Raw genomic sequence first — 26,650 nt, forward strand, 5'->3', positions numbered from 1 at the left:
GAGGGTCCTTCTCATGCCAGGTCACACAGCTCACCCAGGCACCCTGAGGAGGTGCCTCTCTGCTGAGGGTCCTGGTCACCGAGCTCCTCTGCCCGCACCTGCTCTGCTGCCAAAGTGCAGGGTCCTTCCAGCCACCCTCCAGGGTCTGCGTCTGTAACAAGGGGCTCGCCCCAACTCATCAGCCCGCAGGTGCAGGGACGCTGGCCTCTGGCCCGCAGGGTGGGCCCCACCCCACCCCACGCACCCCACCTCCGCACCCCACCCCCGCACCTCTCCCGCGGACTGCCCCCCACTCCGCAGCTATGGGCCAGGGCTCCAGACCGAGAGCCTCGGGGAAACGAAGAACTGCCTGAACCAGCAATGTTTCGCTTTTTCTAACGATTAGACCTTTTCTGAGCTTCCCGGTGCAGCCGGAGGGGTGCGGGGGTGTCCAGAGCAGCACAGAGACGTGCCACCCCGGCCCGCCCACAGCCCCCGAGCCAGCGCCTGCCTGGGGGCGCCCGCGCCGGAGACACACCCACGTGCACAGACGCAGGCCTGTGGGCGCACCGGGGCACCTGCGTGCGGAGTGAGCGCGCACACCTGCACACGGGAGCACGCGCGTTCACACTCGCTCACCGCGCACGCGTGCACCCACACGTGCACACGGAATGCACACGTGCTCACACCCGCTGCACACGTGCTCACACTCGCTCACCGCGCACGCGTGCACCCACACGTGCACACGGAATGCACACGTGCTCACACCTGCTGCACACGTGCTCACACTCGCTCACCGCGCACGCGTGCACCCACACGTGCACACGCAATGCACACGTGCTCACACCCGCCGCACACGTGCTCACAGTCGCTGCCCACACGTGCACCCCCACATTTGCACCCACACGTGCGCACGCGGGTTCACTGACCGCACACGTGCGCACGCGCCCCGCACGCGTACGCGCCCGAGCCGCGGGGCAGGGGCCTGGGGACAGGGAGGCCGGGAGCACCGGGGCTTGAATCTTCAAGCCCCGAGGAAAGGGCGGGTCGGAGACTAGGAGGCCCGCGGGGCGCAGAGCGCCCGCTCCGAGGCTCGAACCCGCGGCCCCCGGACGGTACACGCGGCCACGGAGCACGCGTTAAGCTGCGCAAAGAGGGCTCCGAGCATGCGCAGGCCGCTCGCCCGCTCCCTCCCGCCGCTGCCCCCGCCTCCAGAACCCACAGTTCCAAGCGCTGGCCTGCGTCCGGAAGTCCGTGGAGCTGGTCTCCGTTCCGCGTCCTCTGATTCGCTCTAAACCACAGCCATTTCCGCAGGAAGTTCCGCGCCTCCGCCCGACCGTCTGCGAGGCGTGTCGCTGCCGGAAGCGCGCGCGAGTCCTGTTTTGTTTCCGGGGGAATCTCGTTTCCTGGAGGACGCTGGGGACGTCCGCGTGTTCCTCCCAGCCTCTGATTGGCTAGTTTTATGAATACATTAGGGCCGGGAATGGCGAGTTTTTCCACGCGCGGTCACAACCGCGGGGATGGGGGCGATCGTGTGCGAACCGTGGCGCCTCCGCGCCGCGGGCCGGTGTCCGGAGGGGTGCCTCCTGCCGGCAGGCCCAGCCCCGCGGCCACCGCAGTCGCCGCAAGCGAAAGGCGGCGCGGGTCCGGCAGTATAAAAGGCGCGCGCGCCGCGGCGGGCAGTGTGTTGTATGAAAGGAGAGAAGGTTAGCACTCCCCTTGACAAGGATGGAAGGGGCCCTCGGGCCTGACAACACGCATACGGTTAAGGCATTGCCACCTACTTCGTGGCATCTAACCAACGTTTTTGGGGCGGGGCCGGCAGGAGATGGGGGGGGGGGAGGTCCAGCCGCGGGGGAGGGGTTCAGCCCGCGGGGCCCGCCGGCGGGGGGCCGGGTCCGCCGCGACCCCTGCTCGCCCCGCGCTTCCCCCGTGGCCCCACCCCGAGGCCCTGCTGGGAGCACGAGGGGGTCCCCGACCCGGCGCCCCGCAGCCGCCGCGCAGGGAGCCCGGTCAGCCGAGCACCGGCGGCCGCTGTCCCGGGGCAGGAGCTACGACCTTCGCGGTGCGTCTGGGGGTCGGCGGGGCGCGGGTGCTCCCGGGGCGCACGCAGCCCCCGGCCCCGGCTGCCCGCTCTGCCCCGCCTGCGCCCCGGCAGGGTCCGGCGGCCGCGCCTGCCCTCCCCCTGCGGGCCCTGCCCGGGCCCGGGGCGCACAGCCGCCGCCCGCTCGGAGCAGGACCGCGGGCCGCAGGGACCCCCGGGGCAGCCGCACGGGGCCGTGTCCCCGCCGGCCCTCCCAGTGCGGGGTCCCGGACCCGCCGACCCGCGGCCCCCAGTTCCCGCCGACGGGGACCCGGGGCCGCCCCGGTCCGCAGCCCCGACCCGGGAGCCGCGGGACACGGGGCTTCCGGCCGCGCCGCGGGAGGGAACCGGCCCGGCCCGCGGGTTCCGGAGCTCGGCCGAGGCCCCTGTGGACCCCCGCGCGGAGCCCGGGCGGCCGCGCGTGCCCGGGGTCGCGGGGGCACGTGCACGCGTCCGCGGACACGGAGCTGCCGGGAGGAGCGCGGCGTCGGGGCGTCCGGTGCCGACCGAAGGACGGAGGCGTGCCGGGGGCCTCCAGCGAGGCAGGACACGGGACCCGCCGTGGAGCCGGACCGGTGCGGACTGGCTGAGCGGAGCCCGCGGGCGCCCCAGAGCCGCTCGACCTCGGGGCTGGGAGTCGCGTTGACCTCGGCTGTCCGGGGCGCCTGCGCGGGTCGCTGGTCGGCCTCGCGCGAGCCACGATCGCGGGGTGCGGACTGCGCGCCCCCGCGGGCCCTGCGCCCAGTGGGCGCCTGCGTGCGAGTCTCCCCTCTGCCCGCGTCCACGCTCGCTCTCTTCGGAGTGACCGGCAGAGACAGCAGGACTGCGCGCGAGCTTCCAACGGTGCCCACTGGGGTTCCTCCTCGGGGTGACCACACGGAAGACCGTCCCCCAACGCCGGCCGTCGCGGACCGGGGCTCTGCGCTCCTCCCTGTGTGTGACCCGGTCAACAATGAGCACAAGCAGTGACTTTCTCAGCAAGAAACCCCAGCTTTCCCAGGCGGTGACCTGCCCTCCCCCGACCTCGGAAACAGCCGCACATTCAACATTCGGGAAGGGGAGAAAGTCTTACTGGACAAAAGTACAAGACAGGAAAATTTTTATTTTTAAAAGAGAGAATGTATTTGTACACAAATCTACAACAGAGAATTCAAACGTAGAAAAAATAAACTATATCCAACGGCACAGCGCTCGCGTCCACACGCTCTGCTCCTAGGGCTGGGCCTAACCCCTTCAGGCTTCCTACAAAACACATGGCAAAGCAGCCCCCAGGCCCCCGCGCTGACCGTCTGTCACTGCACGCAGCAGCCCACCTGCGGGAGAGGCCGGGGAAACAAGGAAGCGGGGCTGGGTCCCCCACGCCTTCTACTGGAATGCTCGGCCTCCCTGGGGCAGCAGCTCCTGGAGCGGGTCCCGAAGCCCGCCGAGGACAGCCCCAGGACGCAGGGCTCAGGAAAGGCAGGGCGGGCGCAGCTCCATCTGCAGACCCCACACTGCCAGGGCCCGAGCCTCAGCCACCAAGTGCTGGCAGAAGAGGGGGGCTGGGCCACAGACTGGGCCCAAGGCCTGGCGATCCCAGCACGGTCACCAGCAGCCACACCACCGCAGATTCCCACAACACATGCCCGACCAGGCAGCACCCAACTGCCGGCCCCAAGGCCCCTAGCAAGCCTGCAGGTCCCCAGATGGGCACTGGGCCCGAACCGGGGCCTTCCGCAGCCCACACTGGGCCGCAGCAGCGCTGGGCAGGACACGGCCGGGTGGCTAGCTCCTCTCCAGCTGCATGTCCCCAGGGTGTCCCCAGACCCGATGCACGATTGACCTACAGGGAGAGCCGAGTCCTTCCCGCAGGCATCCTCAACTTCCTGCCACCTCGGAGACTTTTTCAAAACGGTCCAAGGGCACCGGGGCTTGGCGGGAGAAGGCCGGCACGGCGGCGCCAACACGCCCCGTTGTTACCAAGGCTGCCAGCCGGGGGACGCGGGAGCTACGAGCGCGACGCCAGGCTGTCGGCACAGGGACCACGAACTCCCACACACAAAGGGTTTTTACACGGAAATAACCTTACAGTGTTCTGCGTTTTCCAGAAAGACCGAAACACACTGGGCACGACTACAGCAGGAACCAGTGACCGCGGACCGCGTCATGGGGCGTCTATGAACAGACAAGGGGGCCGGCCGCGGGGCTCACAGCGCTTGCACTGGGGGGTTAGATACCGAAGAAGGTACAGAACGTTTACTGGAAAAAAACACAACTCATGATAAAGTGAACTTCACTCTCTGTAATAAAAAATTAAAAATTCTTGTTGACTCTTGTTTGAACACAATACGGACTAGAAACTTCCCCCGACAGTGAGAGCGGGATCGGCAGGAAATGCCACCAGCAACTTCGAGAACCTTCTGGTGGGAGACCCCCCCGCACCCCCCTCCCCGCCACACCGTCCTCAGAGGCGGCCGAATCTGGGCCCCTCCCGACCCCCAGGCCCAGACGCAGGGGCGCCCTTCCAGACACGGCGCCGGGCCACCGGCCACCGTCCTGACCGCCCGCAGCGCCGACAGCGCCCGGCGTCTAGCAGTCGCTCTTCCACAGCTTGATGGTCTTGTCGTTCTCCAGGGCCGCCGAGGCGATGATGTTCTCCGTCGGATGGCACGCCGTCGAGATCACCACGTCTGCAACCGAGACCGCAGCCACGTCGGCACCTGCTGCAGACCTGCTCTGCCGCCCCAGGGTCGCGCTCCCACCGCCCCCAGGGCCCCCGCCATGACCGCCCACACTCGGGGCCAGCACCGTGTGCCCACACCAGGGAGCAGGAGCACAGCGGCGGCCGCGGTGCTGGGAAGGTGGCAGGTGCACGACGCGGCAGCCTCCGCGAGCACGGGGGGCAGCAGGAGCACCAGCAGGGCCTGCTTCGGGAGCCCGGCCCAGCACCCAGCGTAGCGGGCCCCAGTGGTTAAGAGAGCAGCACGGGTCTCGAAGTGTAGACAACCTGCCGCGCTCACGGGGACCAGAGCCCATGCTCCCGCCACACCCCCCCGCTGCTGGGCCCAGGCACACTCCCCAGGGCAGGCTCTGCCTCCACCAGGAAGCCCCCACCTCCCGAGCAGCTACGAAGTGGTGGGGGGCTGGCAGCAACCGAGGCCGGGGCTGCTTCCACGGAGCTATTTACGTGAGCAGATTACTCCACGTGGCGTCTGACCTGTAGGTCGAGGCTGTGTCCCCAGGGGGTGGAGGTGGCTGTAAGGGAGGGAGCAGCGCACTCAAAGGACCCGACGATCGGCCTCCCCAAGAGTAGGCAGGGTAGGGGCAGCCTCCAGGGGACAGAGGTGCCAACACAGGCGGCCCTTAGTGCAGAAGCACAGGCCCCCAGAGAAGTGGGTCAGAACCCTGAGAACAACAGAGCCTCTAGCCCACGGTGGATGTCCTCGGACCCACGCCGGTCTCGACGCGGGACACACACGGACCACGTCCGCACACGGAGCCTACATGGACTTTGAGGCCAGGGAGATGGCCATGAAGAGACGTTAAAGCCGGACCTGGCCCTGGCCAGACAGGAGCTCGGACAAAGCCACCTGCCAGCCGCTCCGGAACAAGGAGCATCCCCTGGGCCACAAGGAGGCCGAGGAAGACGAGAAGCAGACGGCATGACCACGCACCCTGGCTGTGTAGACGTGGGTGTGCGGCCGGCCCAGGGCCCCACGCTCACCTGTGTGGCCCTGTAATTTCTGTACGATCTCCTTGGTCTGCAGGTTCCAGATGTACACCAGGTTGTCCTCAGAACCAGACACGATCCACTGCGAACAGGAAGACGGACGAGGAAGGCTCGGTCAGAGCAGGCTCGTGAGCAGGAGGCCCTCTCCCCGCACGTCCACACCCACCCACACCCGCCCTGACGCTCCCCCTCCCCGCACTGCCGCGAGGCCGCGCTCAGCCATCAGAGCCCGCTGGGACCGAAATCGTTTCCTCGAATCGCCACTCTCTCAAGGTCACGTCCAGTTCTGCCGAACGCCACCACCCACTCAAGTCACGTCCCAGCTGGGCGAGCACGTGAATAGGGCCCCGGGCTGGGCAGCAGAGCCTCGCGGAGACAACGCTGCGCCCTCGGCCGCTGCCAGGGAGAAGACGAGCAGCCCGGGGACGGGCACCCTGCTGTGGGCACAGAGGAACGGCCCAGACACACAAGCCAACCTGTGATGGGGTCACCGCTCAGAAGGGACAGCTGGAGGGCGAGGAGCTCCTTAGCCCGCAGAAGACCTACCTTCCCTCCAGTGACTGAGAAATTGGCAAAAATGCAGTATTTCTCGTTCTTGTGGCCAGTGTACGTCTTCAGGCACTGCAAAGGCAGGGGCGGTCATGTCCACGGGGTCCCCGTTTCCCTGCACCGTGGACGATTCTGGGCGTCTGGAGGGCAGGCATTTCACAGCCGACTAACCTTGGCCCTGAGAGCACCCCACACACCCTCAGCGCCTCACCACGGGGCGGAAGCTTTCCCCGGCGGCCTAGCGAGCTGCAGACTCCCCATTCTGACAGACACGCCCCACGCCGACCCAACGGGGGCAGCTCTGGGAGCCCCTCTTGCTTCGGACCCCGGCTCGGCCCTGCCCCAGCACTCACCTTCCCTTTGCTGTAGTCCCAGAGCTTCAGCGTGCTGGAAGGCAGAGAGGGGGTGAGTCACCTGCATCCCGAGAGTCCCCGCCCCCACTGTGCGCCCACCCCCGCCCCCGCGTGCACACGTGTGGAGCAAAGCCAAGGGCCGAGCCCCACCCCTGGCACGCGCGGGGGCCCCTCAGCGGGCACGTCCTCTGATGCGTCCGAGCACAGTGTGCGAACCCCACACGGCTCTGCTGCTACGAAGAGGCTGCTGGGCGCTCCGGGAATCAGCCGGTGGCTCGCTCCCGCCACGAGAGCGAGAGGGGAGCTTCCAGAAACGTCCAGACCAGATCTCACGGCCACAAACCAGCCCCTCTCCCTGGGCGGGAATTCGCTCTTCCTGAGGCCGCCGACAAGCGCCAGCCGCGGGGCCCTCTGGCACGCTTCGGGGCCAGGTGCGGGTCCCCAGAGACCCCCGAAGTGCACACGGGGCAGCCAAAGCCTGAAGGCCTGCCCAGAGGGGGCAAAACCAGCACCAGAGTTTGCTGGGGTGAAACCCAGCGGCTCACAGGCAGAGCTGGAGCTGCTCCGAGGCCGCCCCTGCCCCCACTCCTGCAGACGGGGGGCCGGCAGGAGGAGCTGCCCTGGCCACACGGTGGCCACCAAGAAACCTGGACCCCAAATCCTTCCTCCGCCTGGAGACCGGGCCCCCAGCAGGGTGCCTGCATCCCGGAAGCCTACACCCACCGGAAGCGCGGCCAACACACGCACAGGACTTAAACCGCTCAGTTTACCAGTGTTGACCCTGGTAGGAGTGACGTCCCCCCCACCCCATGGGCGGCGGTGGCACTTACTTGTCCAAGGTCGCGGCCAGGATGTACTTGCCGTTGGGAGAGAACTTCACAAAGGACACAGGCGGGTTGTCGTCATCTGCGTGGGAAGCACAGAGCCGGGCTGATGGGAGGAGCGCCGGGCCTGCGCGCAGGGGAGGGGCGGAGAGAACAGCCTCCCACCACCACACGGGGCCATCCGAGTGCGGACGCTGCCACCGGTGCCCACACCGCCACCTAGAACGGGTCCCCAAGGAGCCCAGCACACCTCCCTTCGCCCGTCCCTGGCACGGCCGGTTCTCCTCGATGTTTCTTGGGTCCCTGACGGGGGCCCGACCACCCCCTCTGCCACGAGGGCTTAGGAACAAAGGGCCTGTGGCCAGTCAAACTCGGGGTGCCTGGCCTTCCGCCAACATGGGGTCAGTTTCCCCATGTGAAACGGTCTGCAAACGCCCCACCGGACTGAGAAAGTATCACCACTGAGGAAAAAAGGACTCGGGTGAAGCAGCTCAGATGTTCTCTGCTGCCTAATTAAAAAGCAAAAGGTCTGCGAAGTCCGTCTAGAAACAACCCTGCTGGCACGACACTGCACCCTGGCTTCTACACCCAGGTCTGAAAGCTCACCCCGGGCAGCCCAGGAATTCGCTAACAGCCACCGCCAGGGGCTGCCCAGGGCGAGGCCAGCATGTGCAGTCGCGTGACAGCCCTGTGACCCTCACATCGGGAGGAGCGCGTTTCCCCCCAGGTGAGAAGGACAGAACCAGGGCCGTGCACCCTGGTGCCGCAGCAGGGGCGCGGCAGCCGCGTTACCACCTCGAGGGACCTGGCCACCGCACGCCGGGGGCCGCTGCTCCCTCTGACACGTCCCAGACACTGCAAAGGCACATGAGAAGGCGTGAGGCCAGAGGGCCCTCCTCGGGGCACAGAGGCCACACCAGGAAGGCAGGCCCCCAACTCCGATAGGGGAGGTAGTGCTGGTGTTTCCAACCCAAGCTCCAGGACCAAAGTGTCGCAGGGTCCGCGAAGTTCTAACCCCCTAGACCTGACTTTACGAACAGGCTGGAACACGGCTTCGCACTGCCTCCCTCCCGGGGACGCTGCGGGGGTCGAGGCCTGGTGCGGTACCTGCCGGCTGCCAGCCTGGAGTGAGCTAACGAGCCCCTCCAGGCCTCCGCTTCCTGCCCGGCTGCGAGGTGGGAGGCCGCGAGATGCGTGTTAACATCCACGGCGCTGGACACAGCAAGCAGCGGGCAGCTCCCGCGGGGGCTGGGGGGGCCTCTGGGGACAGAGGCCACGGACTCGGCATATGTCACTTCACCAGAAGTGTGGACTCATGAAGCAAAAACCGCACAAAGGCCACCACTGGGCTGACAGCACCCCTCCCCGACTCCTCATGTCGGAGCCCCAACACCAGCAGCTCAGCTCCTTATGGACAAAGGCCTCGCAAGGGGCAGACCCCGTTAAAATGCGGCTGCTACAGAGACCCTGCTCCAGTGTGAGCAGCGTCCGTACGAGAGAGTAAAACTGGACGCCGGGGGTTGCACGCACACGAGACGACCACGGGAAGGCACGGCGGGGAAGTCGAGCAGAGGCCGCGGGAGAAACCAGGCCTGCCCACGCCTGGGTCTCAGAAGCCAGCGTCCAGGACGCAGGGATAAATCCTAGGTAAGTCGCCCAAGCTAGGGTGCTTTGCTGTGGCGGCCCCAGGTGGCCCCAGCCAATGTATAAAGCCACATGTGTCCCCGAGGCCCAAGGGAAGGCTGCGGAGCCTCAGAGGCGCCACCTCCTGGACAGGGCGTAGCCCCCCCGCCCCCCGCCCCGGCCCGGCCCACCCAGAGCTCTACCAGATACCCTGTTTCACACCTGACCTGAAACTGCGGGACCCTCCAGGCGGATTCTCAAAACCCAGGGCTGCCTCCCCATCGCTTTCAGGGGTTCGGGGCCCTCCACAGGCTCAGCACCCACCCTCTGGCCACACAAACACCTGCCTTTCCATGACCGACCCCCGTCCGTCTGCAGAGACCCCAGTGTCCGTGACACACCAGCAGACGGGGTTCACTTCAGGGCTGGGGCTTCGTCACGTGTGCTCAAGGAGTGATGCAAGCAGCGCCCCCACCAAGGGTCCGCCAAGTGCAGGCAGAGGGTCTGAGGGGCTCATGGGGCTGAGGACATGGCCGGGCAGTCCCGAGTAAAGGCTGACCGCAGACAGCACGTCTGCATCTGTGCACGTCTGCCCAGAAACCCCACGTGACGGAGGAGGGGACAGCGACCGCCGCTGGGAGGGACACCCCACCAGAGAGCCCATGCCGGGGGGACTCACCGATCAGAGTCTTCAAGCACTGGCCCGAGGCGGTGTCCCAGATCCGACTGCAACCCAAAAACAGCAGCAAGTTCTTACAAAGCAAGACAGGAGCCACTCGAGGCACGTGGGCTCCCAGCGAACATGGACGTGGAGACGAAAGCCCGGTGAGGCGTGTCTCGGCTCCCGGCTGCTCCTTCAGCAGCAGCCCTCACGCCCCCCACAGGGGCCTGGCCACCGTGATGGGAACGGAGAGCAGGGAGGAAGCGCTGGGAGCCTCGCCTGCTTTCTGGCACAAACACTCCAGCTTGTTGCCACAGAACCACAGTACCATATGGATTTTCTGGACGTCCCTCTAGTTCAGGAGCAAGAGAATGTATTCAAGGAGCTGCTGCCCAAGACAGACGTGCCGGTTCCGGCGTGTCGGTGACCTCCGTCCACACGGACATGGCTTCAGCAGCAGATGCGCATTAGTGCCTGGCCGTCTGCGCCACAGGCCCAGCAGCGGGGACACCAGCTCACAGGGTGACCCTGCACCTGCGTACCCTGGCCAGGGGACATCCTGGCCTGGAATCCCGCATCGCTGGCCACGGGGGACGCTTCTGCGCTGCTGACTCCCTGACCGCGGGGGGCCTGGGGGTGGGCGCAGGGTTGGCCCTGGCTGCGCTCTGCCTGCCCCACCACGCCCCTCTTCTGGGAGGGACCCCGGCACAGGGCACTGTGTCGTGTCCTGCAGCAGCACACGTCAGGGCTGGGTGGAGGGCCCAAGCCTCGGATTTGCTGCCCAGGCCACAGCAACCCCCCCGGCCTCCAGTCCTCCTCACCCTCCCGGCACCAGCTCCACGGCGTGCCCTCCAGGCCCGCAGTCCGCACCCTCTCACTGCAGAAAGGCTGTGGGGGGCCCCCTCTGTGGAACTGCCCCGTCTGCCAGGCAGGGGCGGGTCCCCCCAGGGACGTGTCCACAAGCCCCAGCTCACTGCTTCCTGTCCTCCAGTCACACTTGCTCCACGTCCGTGTCCCCTCCCCCGCTAGGCGCATCCTGAGTTCCCGCACCTCCCTGCCGCTGCCCTGCTCCCCTGCGAACCACTCATGCCCGGGACCAAGGAAGGCCGTCCGCCTCAGTCTCACTTTGTAACCAGCAGGGCCCAGCGGTTCGGAGCTGGGGCACAGAGCCCGCGTGCGGCACAGATCCTGGCTGCCACCCACCCACCCACGCTGGGAGGACCACCAGCGAGCTCAGCTGCCTCGGCTCCCCTCCTGCCGAGTGGGGACGGTGCGGCCGGGAGGCTAAAGTCCGTGCTGGTCAACCGTCATGTCCACGGCTCCTAACTCGAAACACAGACCCTCTGGAAGAGAGAAAGCTCTATCCCGTTAACCAGGAGCTCCCAACACCATGAAATGAGGGGCAGAGGGGCCTGGTGTGCTCCCGATTTAACTGGACACGGGTTCAATGCGTGACGGCGAGGTGACCAGTCTGCCCCACCAGCGTCCTCCACTCGAATCTCCATCAGGGTGGCTGCCAGGTCCTCGCAAGCACCTGTCTGGACTCTGCCGGTGACACATCACAGACACCATTCACCAGATTACAGACTTCCGGATGTCAATCACACCATGACAACCCTGTCAGTGTTTGAGAAACCCCGGGGTCGCTGCTGGGCCCAGCCTGCGGACGACTCCTCTGGAATTCCAACACCCATATTCCCCAGCGAAGCGTGGGTCTCTTTCCAGACTCGCTGCAGGGCTTGGGGCGGAGGGTCACACCAGCCCCACCGGGTGCGTCGGTCAGGGCCCCTCCTTGTTCTGTGGTCACCGGAACAGCTTCCCTGCATCAGGTGTGCGGGATCCGGCCCAGCTCCAGTGGGAGTTCACAGGCCGCGCGCAGACCTTCCGCAGCGACCGGGAGCTCGCCAGACGTGCCCTGCTGCCCGCTTCCTCCCCGCCGCCGCCCTGCTCATCCTCCCCGCTTCCTTACCAGAGCTCCTAAGCCTTAAAGACCAGGCCGGCCTCAGTAAGGACACAGCCTTCTCACGGGTCTCTCTCTCCCTCCTCTCTAGAAGGTCTGCAGAGCCCGTCCAGACAACCCCCAGATCACTCAGGCTCGCGGGACACAGCACAGGCTGCCAACGCAGCCAACACACAGCCATGGGGTCGCTCGGGTCCGCCGGGCCCCGGACACGCTCTAGCCGACGTCTAGGAGCGACACCTGCTGCCTCGTGGCCCTCATGGCCCCAGGCCCCGTGTGCTGGCGGGAGCGCACAGGCCCCTCCCGCCAGCTGTGCGCGGCTCACTCTGCGTCTCTCCCCTCGGGGGACGCTCCGTCCGGAAGCCCCAGTGACTCGCACCCAACTGCCCTCTGCCCACCGACGCCGCTCGCCCCGTCGGCTTCAACCCCTCGCCATCCCTCTGCTCTGCTTCTGGAGAACAAGAGGCAGGAGGTTTCTCAGGCAAGGTGACAGCCTGCGGCGAGGGCGTCCAGCTGCCACCGTGACGCCCGGCGCAGCCGCCCCCTCTGTGGCGTTTTCACCGGATGATTTCCGTTCCCCGTTTCCTCTTTCTCGTTTTCCGGTTTGCTAAACACGGACGAATTCTAGCCGCGCTTTCGCTCTCCCTTGTCATCGGAAGCTCTTCTCGGGGCATCCTGCAGCCGCTGGCCACTGCCCACCGGCCTCCTCCCGGGGAGCGCGCAGGATGGGCAGGAGGCGGCCCCCCGCAGGCCCAGCCTCCTCGCGTGGCCCCGGCCCAGTGTCTGCCGACGTCGGCGGACGCGGACTTCGACACTTTCTCTCGTGCCTCTGACAGAGCCCTCAGCACTCAGCTGACGAGCCCCGAGCCGCACCAGCGGTATTCACTCAGGCCACACTGGACGTTCCATGGGGAACCGTGTCCCCCTGTGGTGGCATTTCCACGCCACATCCCCCGCGGGACGCAAGGCCGCTCCGGAGCCCGCACACCCCCGCGCCCACAAGGAGCGGACTCTGGAGCCGGAGCGCCCCCGGCCTCCCTGCGCCAGCGGCCCCCTCCGGCCCCACGTCCGTCCGCCTGCCGCAGCGCACGACAGCAGACCCCTGCCCCGTGTTCGTGGCTGTCCCCAGAGGCCAGAAGACCACCCTTCAACAAACGCACACTGAGAAGGGACGAGAACGTCCTCACTTACCAGAGCCCGTCGTAGCTACTAGACACTATCAAGGATCCGTCCCGATTAAAATGAACCTAGGAACAGAGCGGGGAGAAGACACTTACTGCCAAGTGGGCAAGGCAGACTGCGTCCCGAGTGCCGTCCCGCGCACGGGCGCCCCCGACAGACACGCCCCGCGCGCCAGCACTGGACGCGACGGGGCCTGCGGCTTCCTGCCGATGCTGACGGACCCTCGAGCGACACCGTCGGAGTGACTTTTACTGGGTGTCTCAAGCAACAGGCCCTTTGTTTCACGACAGAGGACTGAATTTAGGAGGAAAACTGAGTCCAAACACATCTTGAGAAGCAGAATCATGTACTACAGAACGTGCTCTCGAAACGGAACAAACGCGCCCAAGGGACCAGGCCGCGGGGAGAAGAGGCCGGGCCTGGAGAGCCCGTGCGGGCGGGCATGCGCTGACTGGCGGCGCGGAGGTGTCTGACCGGGGCGACCTGGCCGAAACCATCTCGTCTGACCTCACGTTAAATAAAGAAAAACCAGGAGAGAACAAGTCACTTGCTGGGTAACCACCGGAAGAAGGCCCCCGGCGCGACCGGCCCCCGCAGACCGCACCTTCCGTCACCTCAATGCCCAGCCCCCGCGGCCCCATCGCCACACACACCTCCGCGGCCGACGAGCCCCGGTCTCACAGCTAAACCGTCTTTGTGCGTCTTCCCTGCTTTCCCGGGACCCAGCGGGAGCGAAGGAGCCGCGATGCCAGGCGAGTCCTCCGCCCACTTCCACCACTTCTACTCGGAGACCCAGATGACGGGCCCACGTCATCCAGGGCGAGCCTCTCCGTGACCACCAGCACCTCGCAGACACCGCCTTGCTCCCTGCCACCCGCGGCTCATTTCCCACGTGAGACCGAGGGGCACGGGGTGGGGGTGGGGCCGTGGCCGCCTGCTGGTCCGCCCCAGCGCCACTGCCCAGATGGCCCTGTCTCTCCTCGGGGCTCGGGGCTCTTGGCCTCAGGGCTGCCCGTGTGGCCAAAGCGCACCTAACTCACGAGATGCCAGCTGCCCGTGGCTGTGATGGCCACGCTATTTCCAGACTCTGCTGGACGTCCCCAGGGGCCAAGCCACATGCCCAGGAGCACCTGAGATCTGGCTGCACTGAGCGCGGGGCCCTGAGTCGCACCGCGGCCGCACTCTTGGCGGATGCAGGCGACATGGGCCAGGAGACACAGAGAAGCCAGGCTCTAGACTCCCGGGGCGCCATCCGCCACAAGGACGATTCTCTAGCAGCTACGGCACCACGCTAACAAGTGGAATGAACTTGGCTTTATTTAACCCAAAGTCTCTCCAGTACCACCCACCATGTGGCCGGTGTTGAAGTCACCCACGAGCCACTCCTGACTCCCTTCCATCTCACGGACCCGTCGAAGGCGCTGAGTGCCCAGAGCACCTCACACCCCCAGCACGTCTCCATCCGGGCTCCTGGCACTTCACAGGCTGTGCCACCGGCCGTCCGGCTGGCGGCCTCCGGCCGGACTGCTGGGCCCCACGTGCAATCCAGGACATACTCGAGAGGCTCTTTCGTGTCCGTCCCTCCCTACTGGTGGTCTTGGCAGGACGGGCTCGCAGGCCCGCTACCTACCCACGACCACCCGCGCCAGCCCCTCGAGGCGACCGTCGAACTCGCCGCCATCTCTCCGACCACGCTCGTCCCCTTCTCCAGATTTGCAAAACCCTCTATCACGGCCCACTGCACCAGACACTGACAAGTGGACACGGGTCCCCAGAAGCTACCATGGCAACCTTGTGCTCTGCCTTGTTCCCAAACGCAACGGGACCTCGCGGCTTGGCTTCTCCCTGCCAGCGACACTCAGGTGCAAACAGCAACGGGGCCTCCCGGCCCACCCCCACACCCGGAACGGAAGCACTACGAAGCCTCGACAAAGGCAAGAAGTCGGACCCTAACGGGGCCGCCGAGTCCGTACTCGGATGACAGACACTCGGAGCTCCGTGGGGACAAACAGCGGGCAGAAGGGAGCTCCCGCGGAAGCAGCGAAGCAGGAAGCGGGGTGACGACAAGGAAAAGCCACAAGCCATGCGGCTGCGGCGAGTGCCACAGGATGAGGCAAGTGGACAGGAATCCGGACAAGAGCGGACGGGGCCAGACCCGGGCAGGAGGAGGGGCGGGGATGGGGCCGCCAGCAGAGTCCGAGCCGTGAGCCTTCCTGCTGGAAAGCCAGGTGTGCCTCAGGAGCCCGGGGACAGACACCACGGGTGCCCGAGAAACCGTCCCACGGGGACGCACAGCAGCTGTGGAGCGCCCCGCCACTCAGAGGACAGACAGCGGAGGACACATAAAACCAGGGCTCCTTGGAGGGGAGACCGGCTACTAGCAGTGCGCTGAGCGGCGCGGGTGCGGGAGTCACTCTCTCCTCGCTTCACCTGTTTGCCTTTCTTAAAAGGACATTTCACTTCCGTAGGAGACAAACACTGGACAAACCCTGCCACTGCTCAGGCTAAGAGTCCGACCCGCAACGCACCCCCTACCCCCCAACTTGCAGGCCAGCGCCTCCCGGCCTTCCTCCGGCTCACTTCCCGGAGCCAGCCCACGCCGCTGCCATGCTCTCCTTGGACTGGGAGTCCCCCGCGGAGGGCAGAGCACCAGGCGGACCAGGCCCGTCCCCACAGCGCACGGCCTTCCTCGGAGCCCTAAGTGCGGGCGGGGATTCTGGGCGGCGAGGGCCCCTCGAGGCCGCGGCAACCAGCGTGCGATAGGTGTCCTCGACACATCCGGCTCTGCAAATGGTCTCGGCTGGGCCAAAAAGCCCTTCCAAGGCTGAAAATGCTTAAAATCACGCACCTACACGATTTCGGAAAGTGAAAAGGACCATCTGCTCAGTAAAAATAAGCTGTTTACAGGATTCCTTCCCCTTTCCAAAAAAAGGCAAACTTGGCTAAGAAACGAGTCTAGGCTCTCTGCTGACAGAGAGGAGTCTCCTGGCCACTTAAGCGGTGAGGTTTGCGATCCAACGGGTCCTCTAACCCCGCACGCTCGTGGCACACACGGCGGGCGTGTGCCCCAGGCAAGCCGCAGAGTGCACACAGCGCACGCGTGGAGTCACCCTCCCTGGGCTCTCCGCCTCAGCTAGGTCATCCCGACCCCCTCCGCCGCCACCCCAGGACCAAAGCCCGCTCCACTCCAGACTCCCGTCTCTGGGGCCGCACTGCCCGATGCCTGGCCCTCTTCCAAGCCTGGCCGTCCTACCCGGGCCATAGGACTCAGCTCGGGGACACCACAACGGGCCCCTCGCCCACCTGTGCTTTCAGGGGTCCAGGACCGGGAGGCCTCTCTCAGGGTCCCCTGTGCCCCCTCCCCGGCCATCACCCGGTCCTGCGCGCGGAACGCAGGGCCCGTTGGGACTTACCGCTGACACCGGGTCCGAGTGCGCAGGCAAAGTCTTGAGGCACTTCCCTGTTTTCACGTCCCATATCCTCACACTCTCATCAAACTGAAGACAAAGGAAAAGGTGGGGGGGGTGCGGGGGGATGCCTGGTCCTCTGGAACCCAAGACCTGCCACCACTGCCCCCTTCGCTCCCCAGCACAGCAGAGAAGACTCAAGGCTCAACTCCCAGGCCCCCGGCCCCCCACACCCCGAGGCACCGCACTTACGGAGCCCGAGACAATGAGGTTGGACTGGGGGTTGAAGTTACAGCAAAAGACGTAGTTACTGTGGCCCTTCAGGGTTTTCAGACACTTGCCCTAAAACCAAGTATTGTCAGACTAAGTTACTCCCCAGTGGTTATTTCAACACCGAGCCCACAGGGGCCCGAAGGCACATCTCCCCCCAAGCGGGGCCGCCCGTGACCAGCTGGTCCCCAGACTGCCCTCCGACTCCCACGACGTGCCCCTCGTCCAAGCACGGGCTCGGCCAGGAGCGGCACCCGGAGAGGCTTACCGAGCTCACGTCCCAGATCTTTAGGGTTTTATCGTCTGAGGCAGAAACAAGGAGGTTGGAATCTGACGACCAGGCCACATCCGATATGCCCTGGGGAGCGAAAACACAGAGCTACGACCTCGACGGGACAGATACGGCAAACCAGCGAAGGGCAGATCGTCCGTCCAATGACACGGAAGCGTATCGCTCCACCATCCAGACCCTCAAGCTACCCAGACCACACAGACGGACACTACACGGTCCCCCAAGGAGAAGTGTGCTCTCTGCAGTCTGGCAGAAACTTGTCTGGGAAGGTCAAAAACATTTGCTTAAAAAACAAGAAGCAAACAAATAACTGGGGGCTGGGGGCGGGGATGGGGAGGTTAGAGCCCCACCAGAAGAGCCCAGGGATGGGCCCTGCCCTCCCACACCGGGAGGCCTACAGCGGCCCGTGGCCAGCCTCAGCGTGCAGGGCTCATACCTACCAGCTTGTGACCAGATATGGTTTTCTCAAATTTTCCATCATACGCTCCCCAAATTTTAATGAGTTTATCAGCAGCTGAAAGAAAGGAAGACAGAAGAACTGGGTGCTTCAGTCATCCTGAGTACAACATCGGGGATTCCCTTGAGAGCCCTGGGAACAGTGTGAATCCCTCAGGAACCCCTGTGAGCAGGCTCCACGCACAGGGGACCACCAGCGCTTCAGGCACAGGCCGTCCACCCCTTCCCCTCGCCCCCAGGCCCGTCAGTTCAGAGTGGCAAAGGTCCCCAGTTAGGGCGAGGGGCACACAGCTGGCTGCAGTGCCCCCGCGGCAGTGTTAGGAAGCGAGTCCTCCCTCTGTCCCCGGCTTCCAGGGGCAGTTCAGGCGGCCTCTGACAGGAGCTCACACCCTGGTGATACATACACGAACTTGCCAGCCACTCCCCGTTCGGGCTGAATTTCACGGAAGACACGGCTTTCGTGTGGCCAGCCAGGGTGAACTTGAGAGCATAGTTGGGTTTCACGGGGGTCGGCTGTCGAAGAGACAGTGGCAGTCATGGAGCAGTAACCACGGTGCTGGCTTCCGGCTCAGACCCACCTCCTGAGCCCCAAATGCACACTCCAAGCGCCAGCTATGCTCTCTGAAGTTGCCGTCCAAGCTGGACGGGTTTACATCGGGGCTATCCCCCCTCCACAGCCCTGCTCCTCCTGCAGCCCCTCCTCAGGGCCCCTGCTCCAACAGGGGCTCAGCACGGAGGCCCCTCAAGGCCTCACCACCCCCAACACGACCGGAAGCCCCGTCTACGGCACCACGTGCAGCAAGCACAGCCTGAAGGTCACAGCCTCCTTCAGAGTCCTGTGTGTGCGGCCTGGTGTCCACCAAGGGGGTTGGCAAACCTGCCTGGGCACCAGACCTGTGGGACCAGGGAGGGGGCTTCACGGGAGGCTCTCTGGGTCCCACAGAGGATCTCACAATCAGGACCAGGGACCTTTGTTGGAGATAAAGCCCCTCCACAGGGGACAGGCCTGGGCCTCGGCACGTGAACAGGCACTGGTTAGGCGTGCGGTCGATGACTGAAAACGCAGAGTCTGAGAAGCAGCCTCTCCGGGGAGTGTGCAGCCTGGGCACCCCCCGCGGTTCTCCCACAGCCCTCAGGGACGTGCCTTGCTCTGCGTGGCCGAGGAGGAAGGGGTGGGCTGTGCTCTGGCGGCCTCCGTCTCTGGCTTCTTCTCCTCCGTTGCCATGGCTCTAAAGCCCACCGGGCAGGGGGACGGGCGGGGAGGCGAGGGAAGCGGAGTTCACAGCTCCACCGAAGGTTCCCGAGTGCAAAGAACTGTCTGCTAACGAAACCTACAGCGGGGGGCTGAGGCCAATAAACAAACCAAATTTTACAAGTTACTTCCCAGAAAAAAGGATGAAAAACCCCTGCCCACCTTGCTGGGCCCTGCAGCAGACACGCCGCTGCAAACGAGGAGCCTCTCCCTCCGTGGGCCCAACTCGCCCTCACCCTCCGCACAGCTGAGACAGCAGGCCCGGGCCCCTCTTGTTCACAGAATCCCTGGCCCCACCTTCAACGTGCTCCCTACTGTTATCCTCGGCTGGAGAATGTAGCACCGTCGAGGCAAACAAAACGCAATTTCCTTCAAAGGGCCCTTGAAATGTCGAAAAAAAAAAGAAAAAAGAAAAAAAAAGCCAAACCAACCCAAACTGCAGGAGACTGAGCTCCAGGGTGTAGAAATTTGGGAACTCGTCCAACGCTCACAAGTGATGCCACGGTGCTTAGCCGCCATGTTTGAAAACAGACACCCCAGTGGTCTGGGCCCCCCGGGGGGCCTTCCCTGCCGCCAGGCACAGACACAAGGCTGCCTCCAGAACCCCCGCAGCTCAAAAGGCGCCCTGTCCCCAGCGAGCCGATGGCAAGACACAGCCGGGAAGTGAGAACCGGGGCCAGCGTGCCTGCTTCGGAGCCCCGAAGCCCAGCTCGCGCCGCAGGAGGGGAGACCGCGGCTAAATTAGGTTTAGGCGTGACAAGGGGAGCTGCCGGCGGTGCGGGAGCCCAGGGTTCCAGAACCTGGCTGCGCCTCCTAGAAGCACACCTGGGGACTCCGAAACGGGGGAGCCGCAGGGCGTGTTCACAGACGTCGCTGGCCATCCAGCTCCCATCCGATTCCCGGCAGCGCAGCGCCGTTCAGTGGATGAGTTTGCGGTGTAAATGCTAGCGTGGTGCCCCACACGGAAAGCTCGTGCGCGACTCCCTGTCGCACCGAGGCAAAATGGAAGCCGTCGAAAAAGAACATGTCCCGAAATCTTTATCCAACGGGAGGGGAGAGAAAGGACAACACGACCCAGCCGTGCAGAGCACAACAGATGTGGCCCCGGCTGGCCACCCGCAGCAAGGGCTCCCACCCCAGGGTGGACGGTGCTGCACCCAGAGCCCCCAGTACTGGAGCGGTGGAGGGGCAGGTCGCATCATTGCACCCAGGGTTGGACCTGCCGGCATGAAGCTGGTGCCCAGTAAGTGCTAGCTGCTTGGTGATTCAATCTCGTGCAACCTGGCCGTGCAGCTAACCCGAGCTGCCTTCCCCATGGTGGGGTGGACAAGCAGGGAGCAAAGAGGTCAGCCCGGAAAGACTTCACCAAACCCAGCATCTGAAGAAGGTACCAGAGGAGCCGAGGGAGGGGTGGGGGAGAAGGGCCCTGGGAACAGAAGAGGCTTCCCTGGGTCCACGGGGCAGACCTGCTCCTTTTAACACAAAAACTGAGACCCACCGGGAGGTGAGCTGTGACTCCCTGCCCTCAGGTGAGGACCTGGGAACACAACAATCTCCCAGAGAAGGGGTCAAACCCCTCCCTCCCAGCTCAAACCCAATCTGCGGTCCCTTGGGCTATCAAAACACGAACATGTGAAAAATCAGGGGGATTGCAAAGAAGACAATTTCTTGACTCAACGCACCCCGCCCCCCGCCCCGTTTCCACTTAAGAGGGGAAAAAGCCTTGCATCTTCCATCAACACTCTGGGGAGGCGTCGGGGTAGCAGGTCACCGGCTCCGCGGGGAGTCCACGACCGGGAAGGCAGCTGTGCTGCGGGAACACGTGTGTGTGGCCTCCAGACCACATGCCACCTCCCCCGTCTGCAGTCACGGGTCTCTCACCCAGGTGAGTCTGACCACCCACCCCCCAGCCTCCCAAACCTGACTGCTCCCGGGCACTGCTTCTCAGATGCAGACTCCTGGCCCACCGCCAGACACTGGGCCCCAGGTGAGGTCACCTGACGCGCAGGTGGCCAGACCAAGAGAGGGGGCAATGCCGCCGCCCCACCTGTTCTGCCTCCAGCTTCTACCCGACCTTACCTACCTGCCTTCTGGGGGGCGGGCCAACCTCAGAGGCAGCGTCCGGCGCAGCACCTGCCAGGGTGTCTGAAGGGCCTGGTGAACGGACCTGGGAGGGAAGCCGGGATGAAAAGGCTGCAGGGAGCGACTCTGCCATCCCCCAAAATGGCTCTGGCACACCAGACTGGAGGTGGAGCGGGCGCGAGGGCAGGAGCCGGGGCTCTCGCTGCGTGAGGGCGCCTCGCACCTGGGGAGCCCGCTTCTCGGGGAGACACGGGGCCTGGCGGGCTGGGCGGAGGGCGGGCAGCAGGTCGGGGTAGGGGCGTTTCTGCAGGAGAGGAGAGCGGACGGGTCGCGCGCCAGGCCAGCGCCAGCCGGGGTCTGGGGTCGGTCTTCGGAGCAGCAGCGGAGAGCAAGGGGGAGATGCGCGCGGGCTGCGGAGGGAAGTCACAGCCCCCGGGCTGAGGGCTTGTCAGCTGGCCGCTGGGGGAGGGGCGGCGGGGGAGCGGCCGCACGGGTGGGCGCTGGGGGGTCCCCGGGACCCGCAGGGCGGTCGTGGGGGGATGTTCGGGGAGGGGGCCCGGGACCCGAGTACGGGGACGGGGCCGCGGCCGGGCGCGGACGAGGGGCGCAGAGGGGGCACCCGGAAGGCAGGCGGTGGGGGCGCGGGGCGCCTGCACCGGGAGGGCCCTGGCGGCGCTGGGCCGGGACCTGGGCCTGGCCCGCCGGAACACGTGCGGCGACGGGGCGGCCCGGGGGCGGCAGCCAGCGTCGGCCCCCGCCCGCACCCCGGGTGCAGTCCCCAGGCTGGCGGCCCCGCTTACCTGCCGGCCGCGGCGGCGGGGCGGGCGCTCGGGGCGTCGCGTCGCCGCCGCCTGGGCGGGAGCCGGGCCGAGCTGGACGAGGCGGCGCGGGGGGGCGCCGGCAGTGCGCGTGCGCGAGAGGCGGGGCGGCGGCAGGGCGGGGCGAGCGCACAAAGCCAGCCTCTCGGAGGGGCACTACGGGGAGCGGCGAGGGGCAGAAAGCCTCGGGCGGGCCCAACGCCTTAAAGGGACGGCTTGCGGAGCGCGCTTTCCCCTGCGGAGCGGTAACCTCTGCGTCGGCGGGCGTCGGTCCGTCTCGCGCACTTTCTAAAAACGGAAGTATTGACACCTCGGGGAAGGGCCGGGCGCCCCTCGAAAGCTCCCCGCCCAGCTCGGCCGGCAGCGGCGCTCCAGGAAGCAGCCGGGCTCGCCCCTGGGAGTCGACGGGCGGCAGGTCCCTGGCGCTCCTGTGGGACCCTCGCTCCGGGGCCGCCGCTCCCCTTCCCCGGGCGCACGCAGCTGCCGGCGGCGGTCCGCGCGGGCTCGACCCCCACGCAGGCCTGGCACCTCGGCCGGCAGGGACCCGGGGCGCTCCTCTCCCGGAAGGGGGGACCCTGAGCCGCAGGCTTGTGCGGCCCCCGCAGGGCCGACTCCCCCCCCGCAGGGCCGACTCCCCCCCCCGCAGGGCCGACTCCCCCCCCGCAGGGCCGACTCCCCCCCCCCGCAGGGCCGACTCTCCCGCCCTGACTCTCCCCCCCGCAGGGCCGACTCCCCCCCCCCCCCCGCAGGGCCGACTCTCCCGCCCTGACTCTCCCCCCCGCAGGGCCGACTCCCCCCCCCCGCAGGGCCGACTCTCCCGCCCTGACTCTCCCCCCCGCAGGGCCGACTCCCCCCCCCGCTCCGCAGAGAGCCTGGTCTGGGACCCGCCGCTCTGTGGTCACCCAGTGCGGCGCTCTGCGGTCGGCCAGGCAGGTCGCTGACGTGTGTCCCCGCCAGTCCAGATGAGGAAGGGGCGGCCCAGAGGGGAGGGCTCGGCCGAACGGGGATCTGGGGTCCCGCGCGTTCTCGGCCGCCACGCACACCCGGTCCGGCTGTGGTCCCGGTCCGCCCACTCCGCGGCTGCGACCCGACCTGCGGAACCATCTCCAGGGCAAGACGGGACCCCGAAGGCGCCCCAGGAGCCCCGCGCACGGAAGGACGCCCTCGACGGGCAATGCTCGGGTAGCAGGGCGCGCGGTTGTCCCGGACTCGGACACGGGAGCTGAGGGGAGCCCGAGGAGGACGCCGGGCCCGCTCTCTGGCCCTGGCCCTGGCCCAGCTCCGCGTGGATCTCCGTGCCTCGGAGCCTCGCCACCCCGGGCCGCCTTTGTTACGGCGGTTAACGGAACCAGCGCGGGATGAAGGACACTGCCCTCCTCCTGGCCACCTGGGCCAGCGTCGGAGCCCATCGTGTCTCCCCTCCATCAACGCCTGGGGGGCTCAGCCATCCATTTCTCTCCATCCTGGCCCCAGGTTTTGTCTCCCAAGGGGTCTTTTCCGAACCTTCCGGAAGCTCAGTCAGAATAAAACCCCCAGTGCTGGATCTGTCACCTCCCCCGCCCCGATAGCACTCAGAGCCAGCTCCCCATTGCTCTCAAGTCCAAATCCAGCGTGTGCTGGCGGAGTTTACCAGACTCCCCCTTCTAGCCTAGCAACACCCCTGATCTGTGCGCCCCAGGTCCCGGCCCCAAATCAAAAATACCTCCAACCCTCCCGGCAGAGCTGGGTAAGGTTTGGTACCCAGAACTCAGAACTCAGACCCGGTTCCCCTCCTCTCTCCCCAGGAGACCGATCCTTCCTGTGAAAATGAGGAAGCCCCGTTAAGTGCTGTTGCAACCCATCCTGGCGGCCATCCCTGAAACAGCACAACCCGAGAACACAGCAGATAAAGCAATTTAGCAAAAGCAGGTGATTGGCTTTATTGGCGAAGTCTTAAATCCATTTATATCCCTTCCGAGTTGTGGTCGGCTCGGCTCAGAAAAATCGCAGTTAGAAATGGAAGAGAGGGTGAAAACTGCGGAGAGGGGAGAACGTTCTGGAGATCGTTTTTTCCAGAACATTAACTGTGCTTTGGCCAACGGGAGCTAGTTGGTAAATGAACCTGTTTCCATGAGCAGTTTTTATAAAGACAGTGTTTCTCAAGGCTGTCTCATCAAGCAGAGCTCAGACCTGTCTGGGCACCTTCCGCACGCGCCGCCCGGGGCCCTCCACCAGGCACGGCAGGGCGCTCACGGCAGGTGGCACTGAGAGGCGGAGGGGGGCGCACCGGGGGTCTCGTTCTCTGCTCGGCGTGTTGCGTGTGTTCACGTGTTCTCTGTCGCACCGTCACAACGAGGCTATGAAGGGGGGGCCTTTACTCCTTTTCCCAGCAAGGGAGCGGAGTCTGCCAAACCCAGGAGGGCTCCACGGGGAGGCAGCAGGAACGCTGTGTGCTCCCGGGTATGGGGGGCAGGAAAGCACTAGTCCTCTGATGCCAAGCCCAGAGCTTTGGATTCTGATGGCAATTGATGAGGGAGGGTTCTGGAAGTTGAGGGACAAGGGGATGCCCAGGACCCAGGGCTTCCAGGAACCCTTCACCAGCTTCCACACTAGACGGCCCACCTCTGCTGCTGGGTCACCATTCCAGCTGCTGACGCTACCCAGAGACCCCAAGGCTCCCACCAGCCCAGGTCAGTGGGGGCCACGTTCATTCCTCTTCCCCGATAACGACCCCGGGGGCAGCCGGTTTGGGAGACTTGGGTGCCCATTTCCCCTCCTTGGGCTCTCTCCCTGCCCCTGCCCCCGGTCCATCCGCACACATGTTCTGCCCAGCATCCCCGGGGGCCCAGTGGGTCTTCAGCTACCGTGAGTCAGAATGGCCACTCCCAACCCCAGTATTCAGGAAACCGTTTCTCGTCCTGGCTGTGCTATCATCCTTCCCCTCCGCAGTCTCTTTCCCAGGTCCAGAGCGAGCAGGTCGGACCGGTCCTAATGGCAAATTCCCTCCCTCAGCCTTTGCCCCGGGTGCGCCTCCCCCTGTCCCATCCCTTCACTCACTCCCCACCCCTCCCACCGGCGACAGAGCACCCCAGCCTCGTCTCCCCTCCTCAGCTCCCTTCCTGGTGTCTCTCCCAAGGGGGACAGAGAGCCCGGTTGGCCTGGTCCTCCCATTTTAGAAATGAAAGCCCCCCCGTCCCGGGGGACAGTCGCTGGCACCGTCCCCAGTCACTGGCTGAGCCCCTGGCTCAGCCCAGGGCTGCCCCTGTGGTCTGCCCCTTTCTGTCCCTACTGGCACCGCGGCCCTAGGCCCCTCGTCAGCGTCTCCCACCCTCTGGGCTCGGGGGAGCGGGGACAACCCTCGAGGGCGGCAGAGCCTGCTGGGAGGGGCCCACAGCAGGGACGCAGGAAACACCGTCCCAAGGAACGAATCCTGGCGTGTTCGCTTTCCCTTCCTGTTGGATTTCAGTCTAATCGACCGTTGCTTCCAAGTCCCCACAGCCCCATCCGTCTGCCCTCCGCTTCCACGCCGCTCCGGCCGGGAGGGCTCCCGGGAGCCCCCTCCAGGTGGTGGTGGGTGTGGAGGACTGGTCTGGCCCCCGGGCCAGGCTGGGCGGGTCGCCGAGCCGGAATCCCTGGAATGCGGCTCCGACTTCCAGGGCCGGGCCCCACCTGTTCCGGTCTGCAGATTCCCTCCCCACCGCGGCCGGGGCTAAGCCCCCCGTTTGGAGAGGGGTCCCGACCCGCAGCAGAGCGGGGAGGAGTCAGCTCCGGCGACATCTCGTGCCCCGCAGAAATCAGGGGTCTGAAAGGAGAGCTGTTTTCAGAGCTGTGCGTGGGGTGGGGGGCGGGTATTAGGCACCAGTGGTTTACTGGGTCCTTCTCCGGAACGTCGGTGCGGCTGCCAGCGTTCCACCTGTGTGGCCCTGTCACGTCCAGCTGTCTCCGTTTGTCCAAGTTACTCAGCCGCTCCCCACCCCCCTCCCTGCAGCTGTTCTCCTGAGCGCCTACTGTGTGCCCTCGCCATTGTCTCCACGGAGGACTTCCAGTCTGGTCTTGCGCCTTCCCAGGCGGGCTCAAAAGCTATTCTGATGTTTAGGGAGGAGGAAAATGAGGGTTCCACGAGCCTCCTGCCTTGCCCCAGGCCACCCTGCAAGGAAATGATGGAGCTGGGGCTGGACCCTGCTCTTCTGGCCTCAGTCCATCCCTGCACACCCTGCACCAGACCCCCAGACCGACCCACAGAGCCCTTTCCCTGGGCGACTTCTGCCTCCACAGAGTGCCTGTAATCCGGCAGCTTTCCCGCTGGGGCTCCGTCTCTGCTGACAGCTACTGGCTACTGCTTGTCGCCCCAACGAGCACTTTCCAGCCCGTTCCGGCAGAGAGCCCTGGCGGCATGTTTGGACTGTCTCCGGGGCTTCAGGACTGTGAATGTGGGATGAGATCCAGGGGCCCCAACTGGGTCACGAGGCGGGAGCATTGGAGTAAGGCCTTCACCTGGGCCTGGAAGCCCACAGGGTGGCCCCAGGGCCCCAGCGCCCGTCTTTCTGGGTTCCCAGTCTGGCTGTGAATCCCCGAATGGAGAAGCCAGCGGCCTGAAATAGAAAAGCTGACACCGGGAAACACCGAGGGCCAAAGTCCGAGGGCTGTGCCCAGCTGCTCTCCCTGCCAGCTGCCGCGGGCTCAGGCCCTCCCTGGCTCCCCCAAGCCCCGGTGGTGGCCCTTCTTTCTGCTCTCCCCTTCTCTCCAGGGTCTTTAAATAGACAAACCCCCCCACCTCCCACAAGCTAAGGGCTAAGCGTTTGCAGGGAATGAGCAGACCGGGCTTCTGCCAGGCTGGCTTCCCCCCCACCCCCCCTCCACCCCCTGAGACCTGGGCTAACGCAGCTGTCTTCCTGTGGCCCGGCCTTGGGGGCCGGAATTGGAGGCCTGGCCCCATTGTCAGCCCAGACCTCTCAGGACCCAGGCGGCTGGGGTGGGCGCTGCTCTTTGAGCTTCTGCTTGGGGAGGTAGGGCAGGCTTGACATAGGGGCTGTTTGGTTGTCTGGGCCAGAGGAGGCCGGGTATGGATGGTTCTGGATAGTTCCGGGCCCAGACTTAGAACCCCTATCCTTCGCGGGGTCTCCTGTTAAAGCTGGCGGGGACCCACGAGGGAGGGACTACGAGGGTGGAGG

General features: G+C 65.8%; 1 protein-coding gene and 1 non-coding gene across 19 annotated transcripts; one reads left to right on the forward strand and one right to left on the reverse strand.

Moving 5' to 3' along the window:
- Positions 1 to 1,663: 1,663 nt before the first annotated feature.
- Positions 1,664 to 1,789, forward strand: LOC131813405 (U6atac minor spliceosomal RNA). Its single transcript, XR_009346805.1, has one exon. It is a non-coding gene; the product is annotated as a U6atac minor spliceosomal RNA (small nuclear RNA).
- Positions 1,790 to 3,144: 1,355 nt separating this feature from the next.
- Positions 3,145 to 24,473, reverse strand: WDR5 (WD repeat domain 5). Of its 18 annotated transcripts, none has more exons than XR_009346292.1 (16): positions 21,483 to 22,019; positions 20,684 to 20,767; positions 18,493 to 18,692; positions 17,753 to 17,861; positions 17,333 to 17,406; positions 16,869 to 16,958; positions 16,583 to 16,672; positions 16,337 to 16,420; positions 12,933 to 12,988; positions 9,800 to 9,846; positions 7,504 to 7,579; positions 6,674 to 6,707; positions 6,318 to 6,392; positions 5,766 to 5,853; positions 4,131 to 4,731; positions 3,145 to 4,049 (listed from the first exon to the last, which is right to left on the reverse strand). XR_009346292.1 is itself a non-coding variant. In XM_059141518.1 (16 exons), the coding sequence occupies exons 4-16, from the start codon at positions 18,571 to 18,573 to the stop codon at positions 4,631 to 4,633; spliced, it is 1,005 nt and encodes a 334-aa protein (XP_058997501.1). In that variant the 5' UTR covers positions 18,574 to 18,692; positions 20,684 to 20,767; positions 21,483 to 21,788; positions 22,593 to 23,345; the 3' UTR covers positions 3,145 to 4,630. The 18 variants fall into 18 exon arrangements, 16 of the variants coding, with proteins under 16 accessions (XP_058997501.1, XP_058997504.1, XP_058997502.1 ...); XR_009346291.1 differs by having other exon boundaries at positions 3,145 to 3,375; positions 3,885 to 4,731; XM_059141518.1 differs by adding an exon at positions 22,593 to 23,345 and having other exon boundaries at positions 3,145 to 4,731; positions 21,483 to 21,788.
- Between the last annotated feature and the right edge of the window lie 2,177 nt (positions 24,474 to 26,650).

Source organism: Mustela lutreola, chromosome 12 (genome assembly GCF_030435805.1).
Source record: "Mustela lutreola isolate mMusLut2 chromosome 12, mMusLut2.pri, whole genome shotgun sequence".
Lineage (NCBI taxonomy): Eukaryota > Metazoa > Chordata > Mammalia > Carnivora > Mustelidae > Mustela > Mustela lutreola.